The sequence below is a fragment of the Grampus griseus genome (assembly GCF_964374135.1).
Source record: "Grampus griseus genome assembly, chromosome: 6".
NCBI lineage: Eukaryota > Metazoa > Chordata > Mammalia > Artiodactyla > Delphinidae > Grampus > Grampus griseus.
Window position 1 is genome coordinate 52,498,983 of NC_139000.1, and position 15,959 is coordinate 52,514,941.

Consider the following 15,959-nt stretch of genomic DNA (forward strand, 5'->3'; position numbering starts at 1 on the left):
CTCTTACTTGAGTTTTTAAGTGAATTCTCTATATGGTGTAACTCTTAGGGCCTTATTAACTTTTAAATTAATTATACCTCTGACAGACTTGATTTTTTAAAAATCTTTTTGCCTCTCCTCCTTAAAGTCACTGAAAACAGAGGAATGGTTAAGTCAATGTTAATTCTGAATTCATGACACAGTTACATCAACCACAGTCTGTCTTTTGGCAAATCTGCCTTGTGTCTCATCTTCTGACCTGATGCATTGGTTTCTCCCTCTCTGTGAGTGGTAAGTTCAGCCTTCTGTCAGCATTCTTCCTTTGAAAGGCAAGCCCTCTCACTGCTGCTTGAGTGAGGGGGGCGGCGGCCAGCTCTATTTTCCCTGGATGTACAGCCCCCCACAGGTGTCCTGTAGAACTGTCGTTTGCTATTCTGTGGCATTTCGTTTGGAATCTCAGCTCTCTTGGGACTGTGACCTTGGAATGTTCGAGTCTGGGAAACTGGCAAGAAGTGATTTCCTTGAAACAAATCTCTCTAATGTGTTCTTACCAGCTTGAGAGAGTGTCTTTATTTTTATTTAATTTTTAAAAATGTTTTGGCTGCATTGGGTCTCCGTTGCGGTGCGCGGGCTTTGTCTAGTTGCGGCGACCGGGGGCTACTCTTCGTTGCGGTGCACAGGCTTCTGATTGCAGTGGCTTCTCTTGTTGCCAATCTCGGACTCTAGGCGCCCGGGCTTCAGTAGTTGTGGCTCGTGGGCTCTAGAGCGCAGGCTCAGTAGTTGTGGTGCACGGGCTTAGTTGCTCCACGGCATGTGGGATCTTCCCGGAGCAGGGCTCAACCCCGTGTCCCCTGCATTGGCAGGCGGATTCTTAACCACTGCGCCACCAGGGAAGTCCCGAGAGAGTGTCTTTAATATTCTGTTGGTTGCTGTCCTTATTGTTATAATCATAATAGTCATAAAAGCTAATGTTTATGGAAGACCTACTACATGTGGGATGCCAGGCTAAGCACTTCATGAGCATTATTCATTTAATTTTCTCAACAAACAAGCTTCTGTTATCCCCTTCTTACCAGGTACGAATATGATCCCATTTAATAGATGTGAAAACAGAGGTTTAGAGAGATGAGTTAACTTGTCATAGGTTACACATGAAGCAAATGGTGACATCATGTTCTAACTTAGATGTCTCTGATTCGAAATTAGTTTAGAATCAGTTTTAGCAAATCCAGCAAGATTTATTCCATCTCTGAAAATGCAGCTTACTTTCCTAGAGACATTTGAAGACTGATTTTGAACTGAATTCAAAAATTGTAAGTTGGTTGATTGAAAATGACCAGGCCATTTCAAGAGAATGTGCTGCTCACTGATCCTACCATCAAAGGCCTTACCGTTAGGTTGGAGGAGGCAAGTAAACAAGTTCCAATAAGTGTTACAGATGCCATCGAGAAGGCTGCATGGGCTTCTGCCTGGAAGAAACAGCAGCCATTTGTTCTGGGGTTAGAGAGAATTGATGGCAAACAGTCGACATACACATGGATAAATTGGTACACACACTGCCAGCTGTACCACCCTCTTAACCCAGTTGTTAAAATGACTTCAGATTTTCATTGCTGAATTTGATGTCCCAGATTTTTGACCTCAGGGGGAAAAAAAATTTGATGACAGTTAAGTAGATTTTTTTCTGCAGAGATTATGGTTGCATGAATAGATTTAACTACGATTCCATTATAGTCTTTGTTTTCACCGGAAATGATTTTTGAGTGAGAGCAAGTGATGAAGTTACATCCCAGAAGACAACATTTTCCAAAAGCAGCTGAAACTAAGTTAAAGTGACTAATCATGAAAGCCAGGCAGTGTGTTCCTTCTGGCAAAATCTGCAGTTTTCATCACAGTTGCCCTTATTATTAATTGTATGCTTGGTTATGTTCTACATTAAAGCCTATAAGAACATGGACTTGATACACTTTAAATCCTGTGCCCACCTACAAACAGCATTTCTTTGGCTGGGGCTAAACCCTGACACGGTAGTTTGACTCTCCTTGAACAATGTCCCAAAGATTGCTGATGAACAGCAGAGATCTTGGCTTGGAGAACCTTTGACTAATGGAAATGGTAACCCAGCAAATTCTGAACCTTGTAATAAGAAATGCCATAGCTTTGCATGAAAAGTGACTCAATCGTATTTTTTCCTGGCTTTATAATGTGTCAAGTTCCAAGCTACATATATGATTTAAATACACACCAGATAATATGGTCCGTCTGTTTGCTTGAAGTGTCTAGCATAGGGCCTAAAAACTCTTTTGACCAGATAATTTTGATATCCCTTTTGTTTTTCAGTGCTTTATTTTTCATTTAGTGTTATTTCATCCCAAGTAGGCGTATCCACTAATTCGTTTTATTTATATCTTAATGCATGTAATTGTTAACTGATTATTTTTCAGTTCAGTGGATCAAAAGTGAACTTCTACCCTCTTAGTATATAGATGCACAGTTTTTGTACCCTGATGTCAGAAAATAGACACAGTTGGTCCCTCGTCCCTCAGTATCCAAGGTGGGGGCTTGGTTCCAGGAACCCCACAAATACCAGAATCTGCAGCTGCTCAAGCCCCTGACATAAAACAGTGTAGTGGGACTTCCCCGGCAGTCCCATAGTTAAGGCTCTGCCTTCCAATGCAGGGGGCGCAGGTTTGATCCCTGGTCGGGGAACTAAGATTCCACATGCCGTGCAGTATGGCCAAAAATTAAAAAAACAAACAAACAAGCCAAAAAACCAGTGTAGTATTTGCATGTAATCAATCTATGCGCATCCTCCCATATACTTTAAATCATGTCTAGATTACTTATGATACCTAATGCAATGTAAAGGCTATGTAAATAGTTGCTGGTGCTTGGCAAATTCAAATTATGCTTTTCCGGAACTTTCTGGAATTCTTAATTTGGAATTTGGAGTACTTTTGATCCACTGTTGATTGAATCCCTGGATGATGCACAGCCCATAGGTACAAAGGGACGACTATACCATTATCTCTGGGAACTCCGTCTTTCCCCATTTTGGAAGTGTTTGCTTTTTTTTTTTTTTGGTTTCTTTGGCTTTTCCTTCACTTTAAGGCAGAGGGTAAATATGTGAACCAGTAATCTATGTGAGTAATTTTTTAAAAAAATCATTGCACCTGGGCAAATGATGTAGCAAAATGGCTTCATGATAGACCAGCACGTGTCTTCCATTAGCATCGTGAGCAGATAGTTTATCGTGATCTCAGAAAGCCAATTCTGAAAATAAGAGAAAAAAGGGCACCACGTGTTTGAAACCTCGTTTAACAAAACACATTTCACGTTCCTCCCCGCAAATCTAAATTCTTACAATTCATCATTGCAGGATTTGACCAGGTTGCAAAACTTGAAATCTGATTTGGAAAGTAGAATGAGCTCTAAAGAACATTGCTTCATTGAATGGGGACTCCCAAAGCCCCTTGTTTCTAATCCCCGTTTGCTGTATTCAGGAATGTTCTTTTTCCCTCCTCAGGAGGGTACTTACTGTTTTTATTAATATGAAAAACAGATCTCCCCATGTTTGGGAACTTGAACCTCCACAGTAACTCGATTCCATTAGCTGGAGTCACTTAGATGTTTTAATGCTCTGAAATAAATTTTCAGTATATTTTCATCGTTAAAAAAAAAACACCATGTAGAAATAATATTTGTACAACAGGTGGTTAGGGACTATCATGTAACATACATATATATGTCCCAACAGCCTAAGACCTTTTTCAGAACTCTGCAGCTACACTTTTCTGGTGAAATATATTCAGATGGAATATGGTAGGTTTTTTTCCTTTCCACAATGCAGTTCATGAAATGGCCAGGTAAATACATTACAAATACATTGTATGTGATTGAGGGGCTGATTTGGGATGCAAGTCTGGGTACCTTGGTGCCCTAAAAGTGAGTACTATTCTCTGGGGTTTCATACTCTCTGCTTATTCACTGTTTGGGAGTCTCATCAGATACCATGGGGCGAGCCATCGCCAGGTGTATTACATGCTGCTTTGTATGGTTATAGTTTATAACTCAGCGGAGCAGAATGTCAACATGAGAAACCAACTGAGAAATTCCTTTTTTTTTTTTTTTTTTGAGTTATTTTGGCTTCAAGTCTTGCTAACAAGGATAAAAATATTCCATTCACATTTTATGTTTTTACCAGCCGGATCATGCTCAGTAGCCATCTGAATGGTAAAATACAGTAGAAATAGATTTACTTTTGTTTCCATTCTCTTGGGCATGAACAAGTCCTCACTCTAAAGCCTATTGGCAAAGTAGCTTTAAGCCATTATAATCAATCTTTTAGGCACATGTGTGTGTGTGTTAAATTATTTGGTGTTTTCAAGCATAAAAATAAATTCAGAGGGGGCTTCCCTGGTGGCGCGGTGGTTGAGGGTCCGCCTGCCTATGCAGGGGATGTGGGTTCGTGCCCCGGTCCGGGAGGATCTCACATGCTGTGGAGCGGCTGGGCCCGTGAGCCATGGCCGCTGAGCCTGCGCATCCGGAGCCTGTGCTCCGCAGCGGGAGAGGCCACAACAGTGAGAGGCCCGCGTACCGCAAAAAAAAAAAAAAAAAAATTCAGGAAATGTTTCCACCAAGTTTTAGGTTGACATAAGAATGTTATAGGATATGTCAGTTTCACAGATGCCCAGTCAGAATGTTTAAACTCTTTTCAACATTTTGGAACAATGAGTAGTAGACAGAGTATTCCTTCTTATTTAGAGAAAAGTCTCTCAACTATCTCTCTAATTTTTTTTTTAATTGCAAGATGTTCAAAGTTCCTTTCAAAAGTGCAAAAACCTTAGGGGATTTCCTCACCAATACTAAGAGGAGTCTGAGTCTGTTTCTCAAGGAAGTAGGCCTTTTTGTCTAACTCTGTGACATTTTCAGACAGGAGTTAATTGTCAAATTTATTTTTCTTATCCCCTCAGGCACCACCAAGTCTGAAGATCGTGCTGCTTTGCTGAAGAAATTCAATGAACCTGGGTCCCAGTATTTCATTTTCTTGCTGAGCACGAGAGCTGGAGGCCTGGGCTTAAATCTCCAGGCAGCTGATACCGTGGTCATCTTTGACAGCGACTGGAATCCTCATCAGGTGTGCATGTCTCTGACTTGGGTGCCCAGGCCTTCCTTCTGGAGAGGAACTGAAAGACTAGCACTTCCCTCCCTCATATACATTAATGGGGCAGAGCACATTTCTAAACGAGTGGACCATTTCCTCAAAGAGAAAATAACCCAGCACATTATTATGGCTGTTTTCTTATCTCCCTTGGAACATAGATATTGAGATCTCTTGCACACGCCTTTGGTGTACCTTTGAAGAGTTCAAGTTTGGGGGACAAAGACTCAAGTTTCTGCCTAGTTTTAAGCCATCCCCCCACCCCCCTACCCCATCTCCTGGGATTGCCGCTGAACAAAGCATATTTAGTTAAGGATAAATCAAAAATGTTCCAAGGGCTTCCCTGGTGGCGCGGTGGTTGAGAGTCCGCCTGCCGATGCAGGGGACGTGGGTTCGTGCCCCGGTCCGGGAGGATCCCACATGCTGGAGTGGCTGGGCCTGTGAGCCATGGCCGCTGAGCCTGCGCGTCCGGAGCCTGTGCTCCGCAACGGGAGAGGCCGCGACAGTGAGAGGCCCGCGTACCACAAAAAAAAAAAAAAAAAATGTTACAAGATAAAAACAACATAAAACAGCTAACATTTATTGGATCCTCACTCTATGCCAGCCTCTTTTTTTTTTGCGGTACGCGGGCCTCTCACTGTCGCAGCCTCTCCCACTGCGGAGCACAGGCTCCGGACGCGCAGGCTCAGCGGCCATGGCTCACGGGCCCAGCCGCTCCGCGGCATGTGGGATCTTCCCGGACCGGGGCACGAACCCACGTCCCCTGCATCGGCAGGCGGACTCTCAACCACCGCGCCACCAGGGAAGCCCCTGTAATTATTCTTTATTATGTTGAATCAAAATTAACACACATGGATGAAATAGGGTTTATTTGACATAGGTTGACAGATTGAAGATACAGACCTTAAAGTTGCTAACTGGAGGTCGCTGCTAAAGTCAAAGATAGAACATATGAATGTAGGATTAGCACTAAAACCCCTCGGGATTATCAGGACTCTCATTCCCAAACTGTTATGAGAAACATGGGTTGGCACTTTATTTTATTCATTTTAACCCATGAAGCTGGAGCTGTGTTGTTATTACAGAATGGTCAACCACACAGTTACTTTGGAGGTCCTTTTCTCAGGCTGTGTTCTTGTCTTCAGCTATAATCACACCTAAATCAGTATGATGGGCTTTCAGACCACGGAGACCTCAGAATTGGTGAATAATCCATTCAGTGATTACAACGCTTCTTTCTTCGTCGTAATACCTCCCCCCCATTTTTGGCTTAGGGGCCCACAGGCTTACCTTGCGTAAACTTCTTCAGCCTAGAAATCGTCATTTTTGCTATTTTTCAAATAGATAGATCATCTTACATTAAAGTTTTTTTGTCTTGTTTTTTGGGTTTGCTTGTTTGTTTGTTTATTTTGGCTGTGTCGGGTCTTCGTTGCGGCCTGCGGGATCCTTTGTTGAGGCATGCGAGATCTTTCGTTGTGGCCCACGGGCTTCTTTCTAGTTGTGGCGTGCGGGTTTTCTCCCTCTAGTTGTGGCACGTGGGGTCCAGAGCACGCGGGCTCTGTAGTTTGCTGCACGCAGGCTCTCTCGTTGAGGCGCACGAGCTCAGTAGTTGTGGTACGCAGGCTTAGTTGCCCCGCGGCACGTGGGATCTTATTTCCCCGATCAAGGATCAAACCCGCGTCCCCTGCATTGGAAGGCAGATTCTTTACCACTGGACCACCAGGGAAGTCCCTAGATAGATCATCTTAAACATACCAAAAAAACACCACTGCTGCCACCACCACCAAAAAAAAAGCAAAAAACTAATTGCTGTAAGCACCCAGGGGTTCAAGAACTTGTTGCCCTGTTGGTAGATGGTCCATGCCCTCTACTTCCTCACCTGGCATGTTCTGCCGCCACCTGTGCCTTAGTGTTTTGTAGGTTATCAGCATCTTCTAGGACAGGGGTCAGCAAACTGCAACCCAGGGCTGAGTCTGGCCCGCAACCTGAGTTTGGACCACCTGAAAGCAAAGCATGGTTCTCACATTTAAAAGTATAAAAATGTAAATTGCAAAAGAAAGAAAAACGATTACCAGCCTCTTGGTGAGAACAGTCGCTCAGTGTTTGCTCTTGGCCAAGATAGCCTGGACTGTTTACCACTGGGCCCATTCTGGAAGCAGTGTGTGACCCCTTTTCTAGGAAATAATCAGGAGGTTGATGACACAGAACTTGCCAGCGTGGCTGCTGCTCAGCCGTTCTGGGGAAGATGTGTGGAGAGAGATGACTGAGCTCAGGGCTCCAACAGAAAATGACGTTTAGGGTTTCCACGCCGCCCCCGCCCCCCACTTTGGATTTTAATGACCCACCTCACTTTCTCCTCTTTGGAAAATAATCTAATTTGGATGAGTCCCAGCTGTATTCATGGTTCAGCTCTCCCATATTTATAGTCACTTCTTCAAATATCTTCTGAGGAAAACCTTTTGCCCAATTAGTCATTTAATTGTAAAGGTCCCTGCAGCAAAGACAGGTATCCTGGGCAGACTTCGGCCTGTTGTCTCCTTGTGCTGTCTAGGTGACCAAGAAACTCATCTGGTCAAGACGATGGTCTTACAGCTGTAGCAGGGTATCAGCTCTGTGCAAAAGAGGGTGCCAGGGATGCAGGATGCAGGGGACAGACCTTTGCCCTAAAGATGTACACGGGTCTAATGGGGGACGCATGGAAACAGCTAATTAGCATTGGAGAGATCATCACCTGGACCAGAATGAACAAAAGTGATGTACCAAGAAGTTTTTATGGCATAGCCTTAAGATTAGGTAACTCTGCTTCATAGCTTTATGACGGTTTTTATTTAAAGATTTCATTAAAACCTTATTTTTTTATTATAAGAGTAATATACATTCAAAGCAGAAAAAAATTGCCAAACCACATGAAAGTAAAATGAAGAAAATTTAATAACACCTATAATCTTAATACCTGCAGATATAAACATTATTAGCTTCTTGGTATTTGTCCTTCCTGCCTTTTCTTGGTACAGATAAATGTATGCACATAAGATCATAATGTACATACTCATATATAACTTGTAGTTTTCAGTTATTATAGCTTTATGATGTATCATTAAGTTTTCTAAATGAGAGTATAATTGTTAATGTACTACGTTGTATATACATAGAGTAAAAAACTGTAATTTATTTAACCAATCTGTTATTGTTGAATGTTTATTTAATTCTGCTTTTTTAAAAAAACATTATAAATGATATATAATGCTGAGAGGTACATCCTTACTGTAAGTCTTTGTGCATATCCATGATTATTCCCGTAGGATACCTTCCCAAGAATTGAAATTTCTGAGTCAGGGGCCATACCCAGTTTCAACACTTTTGATACATAGTGCTAAATTTCTATGCCCCCAAAGTTGTCCAGTTTACTACTCCGCTAGCAATCTTTTCATTCCCCGAACTAAAGATTGAGCCTTTGATGGAATTAGATCCCAGGAAATTTGCTACATGAGTAATCATTGTATGAACAGTGTGTGTTTATGTGTATAATGTATGTGTGTATAATTCAGCGATGTCTTAAAAATCACCTTTAACGCCTTCCTTTAACCTTGCAACTTAGGGTTAGTTTTAGTTAATATCCAAGTCATAATTCTGACACCAAATTTATTTTTATTTATTTAATTTTTTTTTTTAGTTAGGGACAAATCTGATAGTGAACCTAGGGACAGATTAAACACACACACACACACACACACACACACACACACACAAACACATCTTGAGACCTGGATTTCAAAACCTGAGGTGTATTTCAGTTGGCTAATTTGAACCCAGTCTCCCTCAACTAGGAATGACCTTGAATTTTTCTGAAGAAGGTAGCTTGTATATTTTGAAAGTGTAAGCAGAATCTTGCATTAGTGAAGGTGGGTTAAAGAACGCTTCCATAGTTCCCTCTTGGGTGGGTGACCTGTTTGCTAGGCTAATCCAGGCACAGTGGCCCTCAAACACGTGGTTTTCTCAAACAGGACCTGCAGGCACAAGACCGCGCTCACCGCATCGGCCAGCAGAACGAGGTCCGCGTGCTGAGACTCTGCACCGTGAACAGTGTGGAGGAAAAGATCCTCGCAGCTGCCAAGTACAAGCTTAACGTGGATCAGAAAGTGATCCAGGCAGGCATGTTTGATCAGAAGTCTTCAAGCCACGAGCGGAGGGCATTCCTGCAAGCCATACTGGAGCACGAAGAGGAAAATGAGGTATCCCAGAAAGCCAAGTCTGTGAAATCAGTGATCTTGTGTCTTGCAAGGCTTGGGAAGAACCTCTTTGTTCTTTAAAGAATTTCTTGGGCTGGGGTGAATTAAAATGAATGAATTAGCTGCTTTGTTACACCCCAAGCACAAAAAGCCTGTGAAACATCCAAACGAGTGTCTAAAAAGCAGTTGCTAGAGGGACCTGAAGGCTTGGCCATCCAATGCTTCCCTGGTTTCTGCCGGGAGGTGCAGCCTGCATGCTTGATTGTACTGTAAGTGCTGCCCTCTGTAGGCCAGATGCAGAACCGCAGAGAGGCCACTTGCAGGAACAAAATTGCTAGATGAGACAACACAAAGCTGGAAGGGTCACTCCTTGCCTTTTCTTTCTCCATCCTTCAGAGCCCTTTGTCTCTATTGCCTTTTTATCAGGGATCACAGCACTTCAGTGTGTTTGTAGGATAAGCCCTCAAAGCTGTTTTTAGCTCTTTGAGTCATACTTTTACTGGAAAAGAATGACCTTAACCTCCACTCCAAATGCTCCTGTAAGAGCTGACCAACGGCTGAGAAAATTATTGGCTAAAAAAAAAATCTTTTTACTTGCCAACATTGTTCAAAGAGTGCATTGATTATGTTTCTCTCAGGGGATCTTTGGGTAGCTGTATTTTTTTAGATTGCCAGTCTTAGTAATTCTATACTAAATTTTCATCCCCAGATGGATTTGAAATAGATTAAAAGACATAGTTCTTATGTAGTCTAGAAAACTGAACAAAATACCAGTGCCAGTCCTTACCATAAAATTGGCTTGGGATGGACAAATTTGGTTTGGTGTGCCCATGTTCGTAAGTGGAAGAATGGGTTTATCTTATCTATTCATGTGGAATACTATTTTCATTGCGTACGTTAGATATACAGTTGACCCTTAAACAACACAGTTTGAGCTGTGTGGGTCCACTTTCATGTGGATGCTTTTCTGTAGTAAGTACTACAGCACTACATGGGTCCAGAGTTGGTTGACTCCATGGGTGCAGAGGAATCGGACAGCCGATTTACAATTTACATGGAAGATATACATAGATTAACCCCAGATGTTCAAGTGTCAACTGTAGTTTGAGTTTGCCTTAAGTAGGATGTTTTTGAAATCTTCTATAAATTATAAACCAAATTCTTTCAAAAATCTCATGTAGTTTTTTTTTCTGAAATAAGTGGAAATGTGAAGTAGTTCTTGATATTTAAAGTCATCCTGAAATGAATCTGTTTGCAGATTGAAGAGCCCTTTTCTGTTACACCTCTTCACTTGTCAGTCTTACATGTTTGATTAGTTATCTATGAGATTTCACTAAAGCGATGAAAAATGCATATGCACATGCATTCATACATTCACGCATGTTTTTAAAATTTTGATCTCAAATAGTTTACCACGTCTGATTCTGGAAGTTGAATATTTGATACAGATTCGATTCTCAAAATTGAAATAGCTGATACACATTTAGAATCAGATTTTCAGGTGATTTTTTTGGTTGGTATTTACACACATGGAAATTTTAAAAATGAAATACTAGGGTGAGTGATATATACTGTCACAAAGCAGGTGTGGGCAGAGCTGATACCCAGCCAGGAGTCTCCCTGATGTTTTTGCTTTCTGTTTTGTGTAGGCCTTGTGAAGATAGTCCCCAGCCTGGTTTAGGGGAAGTGTAGGGTTGCCTGGAGCTTTCCAACCTTCCTAAGCCTCAGGGAGATGTTGATCCCTCCCAGTCCTGAGGGCCCCTGCAGGACATTTGGTCCGGACCAAAGGGTCCTCGATATTTGATCCTATCCAAAACCACTTGTCAGGGACCAAATATACTCATGGATGTTTTGGATGGGACCAAATTTCAAGAACCTTTCGGCGTGAACCGAATGTCTTATGGACATTTTGGACAGGACGGAATGTCTGCTAACCTTGCAGGCCACCAGGTGGGGCCTGCAGTGCAATCCGGCGCTGGTGGCTTCTAACGGTGAGCAGCCTGGCTGGGGCTCCACACCCCTTCCAGGCTCTCCGTGTGTCAGACAGATGTTATCATTTTCTGGATGGCATGCGTCCTGAGATGAAAATGTTTGGGGACACTGATAGCCTGCAGTCAAGGGCTCTGGTCCTGAATATCGGAGGCAGCATCACCATGGTTGACGGACCATGGAACACTCGGGCACAAGGAACCCAGGAAGATTTATTGCCCACTTGTTCTCTGTGAAGGCCAGGCCACTGTAGACAGGCTTCTTGCCAGTTTACAAGAGCATCTTTTCATCTTGGGCTTGGGGGAAGTCCAACCCGACACTGTATAGGTGATGAGGGGATAACGTGGCCCTAGGAATAGGGTGGGCAGAAGCAGGACATCTTTTCCCCAGTGGATACATTAACTGAATTCTTTGTACCTTAAAGTCTCAGTCCACTCCCAGCTAGTCTATTTCATTGTCAGATGAAATGTAATAATGTGTTTGGACAGATTGCCTTCCATCTAGAGATGAACTAGCATAGAAAGTTTTTCACAAGTAATTCTTATCTTGAGTCATCAGTTTTCACTTGATTGAATTGCATTCATTTCTGACACAGTGCGCAAGACATTATCTTGAGAACAGGCAGAGTCATCTCATTTAAGCTGCTAGGCCACCCGTCCTCTTTCTAGAACAGGTTGCCTTGTTTTGAACGTAGGATTTGGGAAATTGGATGTTTGAAGTTCTGGGTTTCCCTTTCGTCCCTCTGCTGATACATTGAAATGCCCCATTTGATTTCTAACAAGCTCACTCGACATACGATAAAAATAATTTTGGGCGGTGAGTTCTGTAGTATCTGCCCAACTTTTAGAATCTTTTTTTTAAAGTGTGAAAATCATAGCATAACATTTCTAAAAAATTTGAGAACTGTTGGTTTCTGAGGAATTTTCAGAGCCATAAGGTGCCTTGGTCTAACATACTGTCAAATGAAAATGTGAGGCCTTAGGTAGTTGCTTTCTTTACCTCATTTAAATGATTTTCATTAAGAAGAGTTTTGTGGAGGTTTTGTTATTGCTACCTTTTGAGTTGTCGTATCCACAGCTCTAACATGAGCGTAACAGTGCCCACCGAAATACATATTAAACGTATTTTAAAGGCTGTGTATTCGACACACACACACACACATATGTGTATGATTTTTATGGTCTTGCTTGGTGCCTTGCCACTAAGTTTCACATACTCATGTCCTTTGTAAAGCTTTGAAAATAAGCATTTATGTTGGGGATAAGGTAAAGAATTAATATTAGGCCCTTTCTCATGGGGATTTCCTTAGTTAAATCCTACATCTTCTCTGTGAAGGAAATGTCATGCCTAGTTTACAGATGAGGTCATTGAGGCGGGGAGACATAACTTGTTCTAACTTGTTCTAAAAGTAAGGGAATCAAGATACACCCCTGCCCCGAGAGAACCAGTATGTCTTAGAGAGTGCACCACCTTTCCTCCCTAAACAGATTTTGCTCTGGGAAGATGGTTTGAATCGCTTGCAAAATAATAATGGCAAGTATACTATACCCAGTGACCCTTCTGTTTTCTTTCTGGCTTGAGAAATGGGGTCCCACTGGTCTGGAGGACTGATTCACCTTACTTATCAGTACCTCAGCCCAATTGTCCAGCCTCTCTCCGGAAGCCTGTTAAATTGTTCTGTTCTGGTCTTAACCCCAGGAAGAAGATGAAGTACCCGACGATGAGACTCTGAACCAAATGATCGCTCGACGAGAGGAGGAATTTGATCTTTTTATGGTAACGTTACAGAAAATCATGGAAACAAATGCCTCATTCCTCTCCCTCCTTTTCTGTTAAACACAAGATGTCTGGGGCCTGTGTGCCCTGGCCAAATTTCATTTGTGAAGCCGGGGCCTTTCCTTCAGTTCAGAGCCTGCAAATTGCCTGGCTTTAGCCTGCAGACATATTTTGTTTGGCCCATGCCATATCTTTTTTAAAAATTTCGAATCCGTTGCCAACGCAAAAAGAATCCTGATTTCTGGCTTCTCGTGAAAACTGAACATGGGCAGTAATACCAGGCCCACATCTCTCTATGGAAGCGTTTGGCTACGGCTTCGCAGCAGCTGCGTCCTCAGGACAGGCCATGTGGTCTACCACAGACACCCCCCCCCCACTTCCAGCTCATTTCTGATCCTGGCCAGCATCCTTCAGGAAACCTGCCCTGCTCCTCTAGGTAGAGTTCACAGCTATTCCCTAGCTGTCTCCTTAGCAATCAAAACAAATATGCGCCCTGGGGGCGCAGCAGGGGGGCGGAGAGCAACTAAAATGACATAGTCCTGCCTCTTGTTATTGTTGAAGAGAGTCTGCTTAAGCAACCTTCCAGATGTGCATCAAGGTGTAGACTTCACTTAAAGATCAAAACTGGTTGCATTTCACCGGTACAAAGCAGATGCAAAAGAACCTTGACATTTGACCATTTAACATCCATGGTTTCAACCTTGACGTTCCAAGATACGTAGTCATCTGCCATTTTGCTGAAACCCGAATTTGATTATGTGTGTGGCCTGCCTCAAGGTCAGTAGGGAAGGGAGCAACCCCCTTGGCTGGTGAGGGAGGCCCTCAGAAGTCACATTTGACTGTGTTCTTAAGGCATTTGCTATAGCTATTTATTTATCTCTGTATGCACAACACTCAGAACAGTTTCTGGCACGTAGTAGTTGCTTAATAAATATTTGTTGAACGAATGGTGGCATTTGCAAAATTTCGGGCCTTGTGAGGAGGACAGGATGTATAAAGTTGCAAGGCTCCCCCCCAATACCTTCAGTCGTTTTGACCTTTCTAACATTTAGCCTGACCGTGGAGTGAGTAAATAAATGTGAACTGTAACTCTGGTGGTCGAATGCTGAGGAACCCCCAAATCAGAGGTCCCAAATTTGAAGCCCCCAGGTCTCAGACAAGTGATTTGCACAAGTGAAGCAAGTGGACAGGGGTGAGGGGATGGTGGTGAACGGTGAATGGGAGTTGCTTTTTCTCGGGGGGACAGAGCTGCAAGCCCCATGTAGCCAGAAATTCCAAATTTTCAAGAGAAGCTAGAAAGTGAGGTTTTTATATTCAGTCTCCGGACTTCAAAATGTTTGCAACTAAATTCAGTTTTTTATTAGTATTTAACACTTCAAGCCAAACAAAATACGACCCTGGGCCAGATTAGGACCCACAGGGTTTGCATTTTCCACCTCTTTAGCCTAGGCAGTCTGAGAAGGGAACCCCAGCTGCATGGAGGCTGACGTTATTTTTGTGGTTTTGTGACTTTGGGAACAATGATTGTGCTCACACACAGTGATTCAAGATAAAGGACATTTAATTCTTTCTCTGGAAACTTTTAGGTAGCCAGGGGAATAAGTCCTACCCTGGGATGTGCACTTTTTTCCCCCTCCTAAATGAACCATCCTACCCAGCTAAGGCCATTTTGAAGAGAAATAACAGAAAAACGACTTTACCAGCATGTTCAACATAGGGTGTTCATAAAACCTAAATTTCTTAACTCATACTGCCAATCACCACCTTTATAGATTATTCTCTGTTTGGGGAGATTAGAGATACACGTAGGAAATAGACATCTTTTCTCTTTTTGAGGAACTTATTAAAATGTAGATGACGAGGGAACACCGAGGCAAGAGGCCCTCAGCTTCCCTGGCTGATCACTGATTGGCAATAATTCAGCACTGCTGTAGCCTCAGATACTCTCGAGGCCCTTGGAAAGGATAAGCTGTCTGCCATTATACAAATTAGATTAGGCCCAGAGATGGAGATTTCCATCAGCAGTCCTGAAATAAGAGAAAAAGAGTACTTCTCTTTTCTGCCTTTCCGGCTGGGTATCTGTAGAAATTGAAAGCCTCAGGGAAAAAAAAAATTGGATGTCTGGCCAAGGCACCGTCTTCTTTTAATTTGGGAATATCAGGCTTGGAACAGGTGAAGCTGGTTAGGGAATATACTTCTCTGTAGGCGTTTTGATTTTGTGAATGTTGTGCTTGTTTCTTAAAGGTTGGCTTCTCATTTCTGGATAATACAGATTTTCAGTTCACTTTGGTTTGGTTTGCTTTGTGTTGGTTTTTTAAAATCTTCTCATCAGCCTGCTGCCTTTGGCCAATTCACTATTCATTAGCACCTCCACCAGGGGGCAGGAAATGAAATTGAATCCTTGCCAGTTCAGTCAGATTAAAAACTGTAGTGAGAAACAAGAATGGAATGTGAGCTAGATTTGGAGTTGGAATATTTAAACTCTATCCACTGTTACAAAAACAAAAAGTTAGCTCCCTATATAAAATTAATACAGACGTATTATTTGATTTTATATCATAGGCACTGTAGTTAAATAACACACATGAAGCAGATAGTCTCTTTAAAATAAAACCTTTCTTTCGAACATTTTTCTTGTTTTCTCCTTTTAAAAAATGTGACTTCGAAAGTTATCTCTTATACTGATTACCTGTGAATTCTACCTAAAAGAGATCTTTGACAGGTCAAGATACATATCTGAAACATTTTGCTAACATACAAACATGAAGCTTTCAAGCTGCCCTGCTCCCTCCAAAGGCAACAAGTACTTTTAAAAGTAATTGTAC

General features: G+C 42.4%; 1 protein-coding gene across 6 annotated transcripts in view; it reads left to right on the plus strand.

Annotated features, from left to right (window-relative positions):
- SMARCA2 (SWI/SNF related BAF chromatin remodeling complex subunit ATPase 2) overlaps positions 1–15,959 on the plus strand; it is a gene marked incomplete at its 3' end in the record, with an annotated part of 172,636 nt that overhangs the window by 89,003 nt on the left and 67,674 nt on the right. For all 6 annotated transcript variants that reach the window (XM_082656489.1, XM_082656485.1, XM_082656488.1 and 3 more), the window contains 3 exons: positions 4,953–5,116; positions 9,145–9,372; positions 13,057–13,134. In XM_082656489.1, coding sequence (XP_082512615.1) covers positions 4,953–5,116; positions 9,145–9,372; positions 13,057–13,134 — 470 coding nt within the window. The remainder of the gene's footprint in view (positions 1–4,952; positions 5,117–9,144; positions 9,373–13,056; positions 13,135–15,959) is intronic.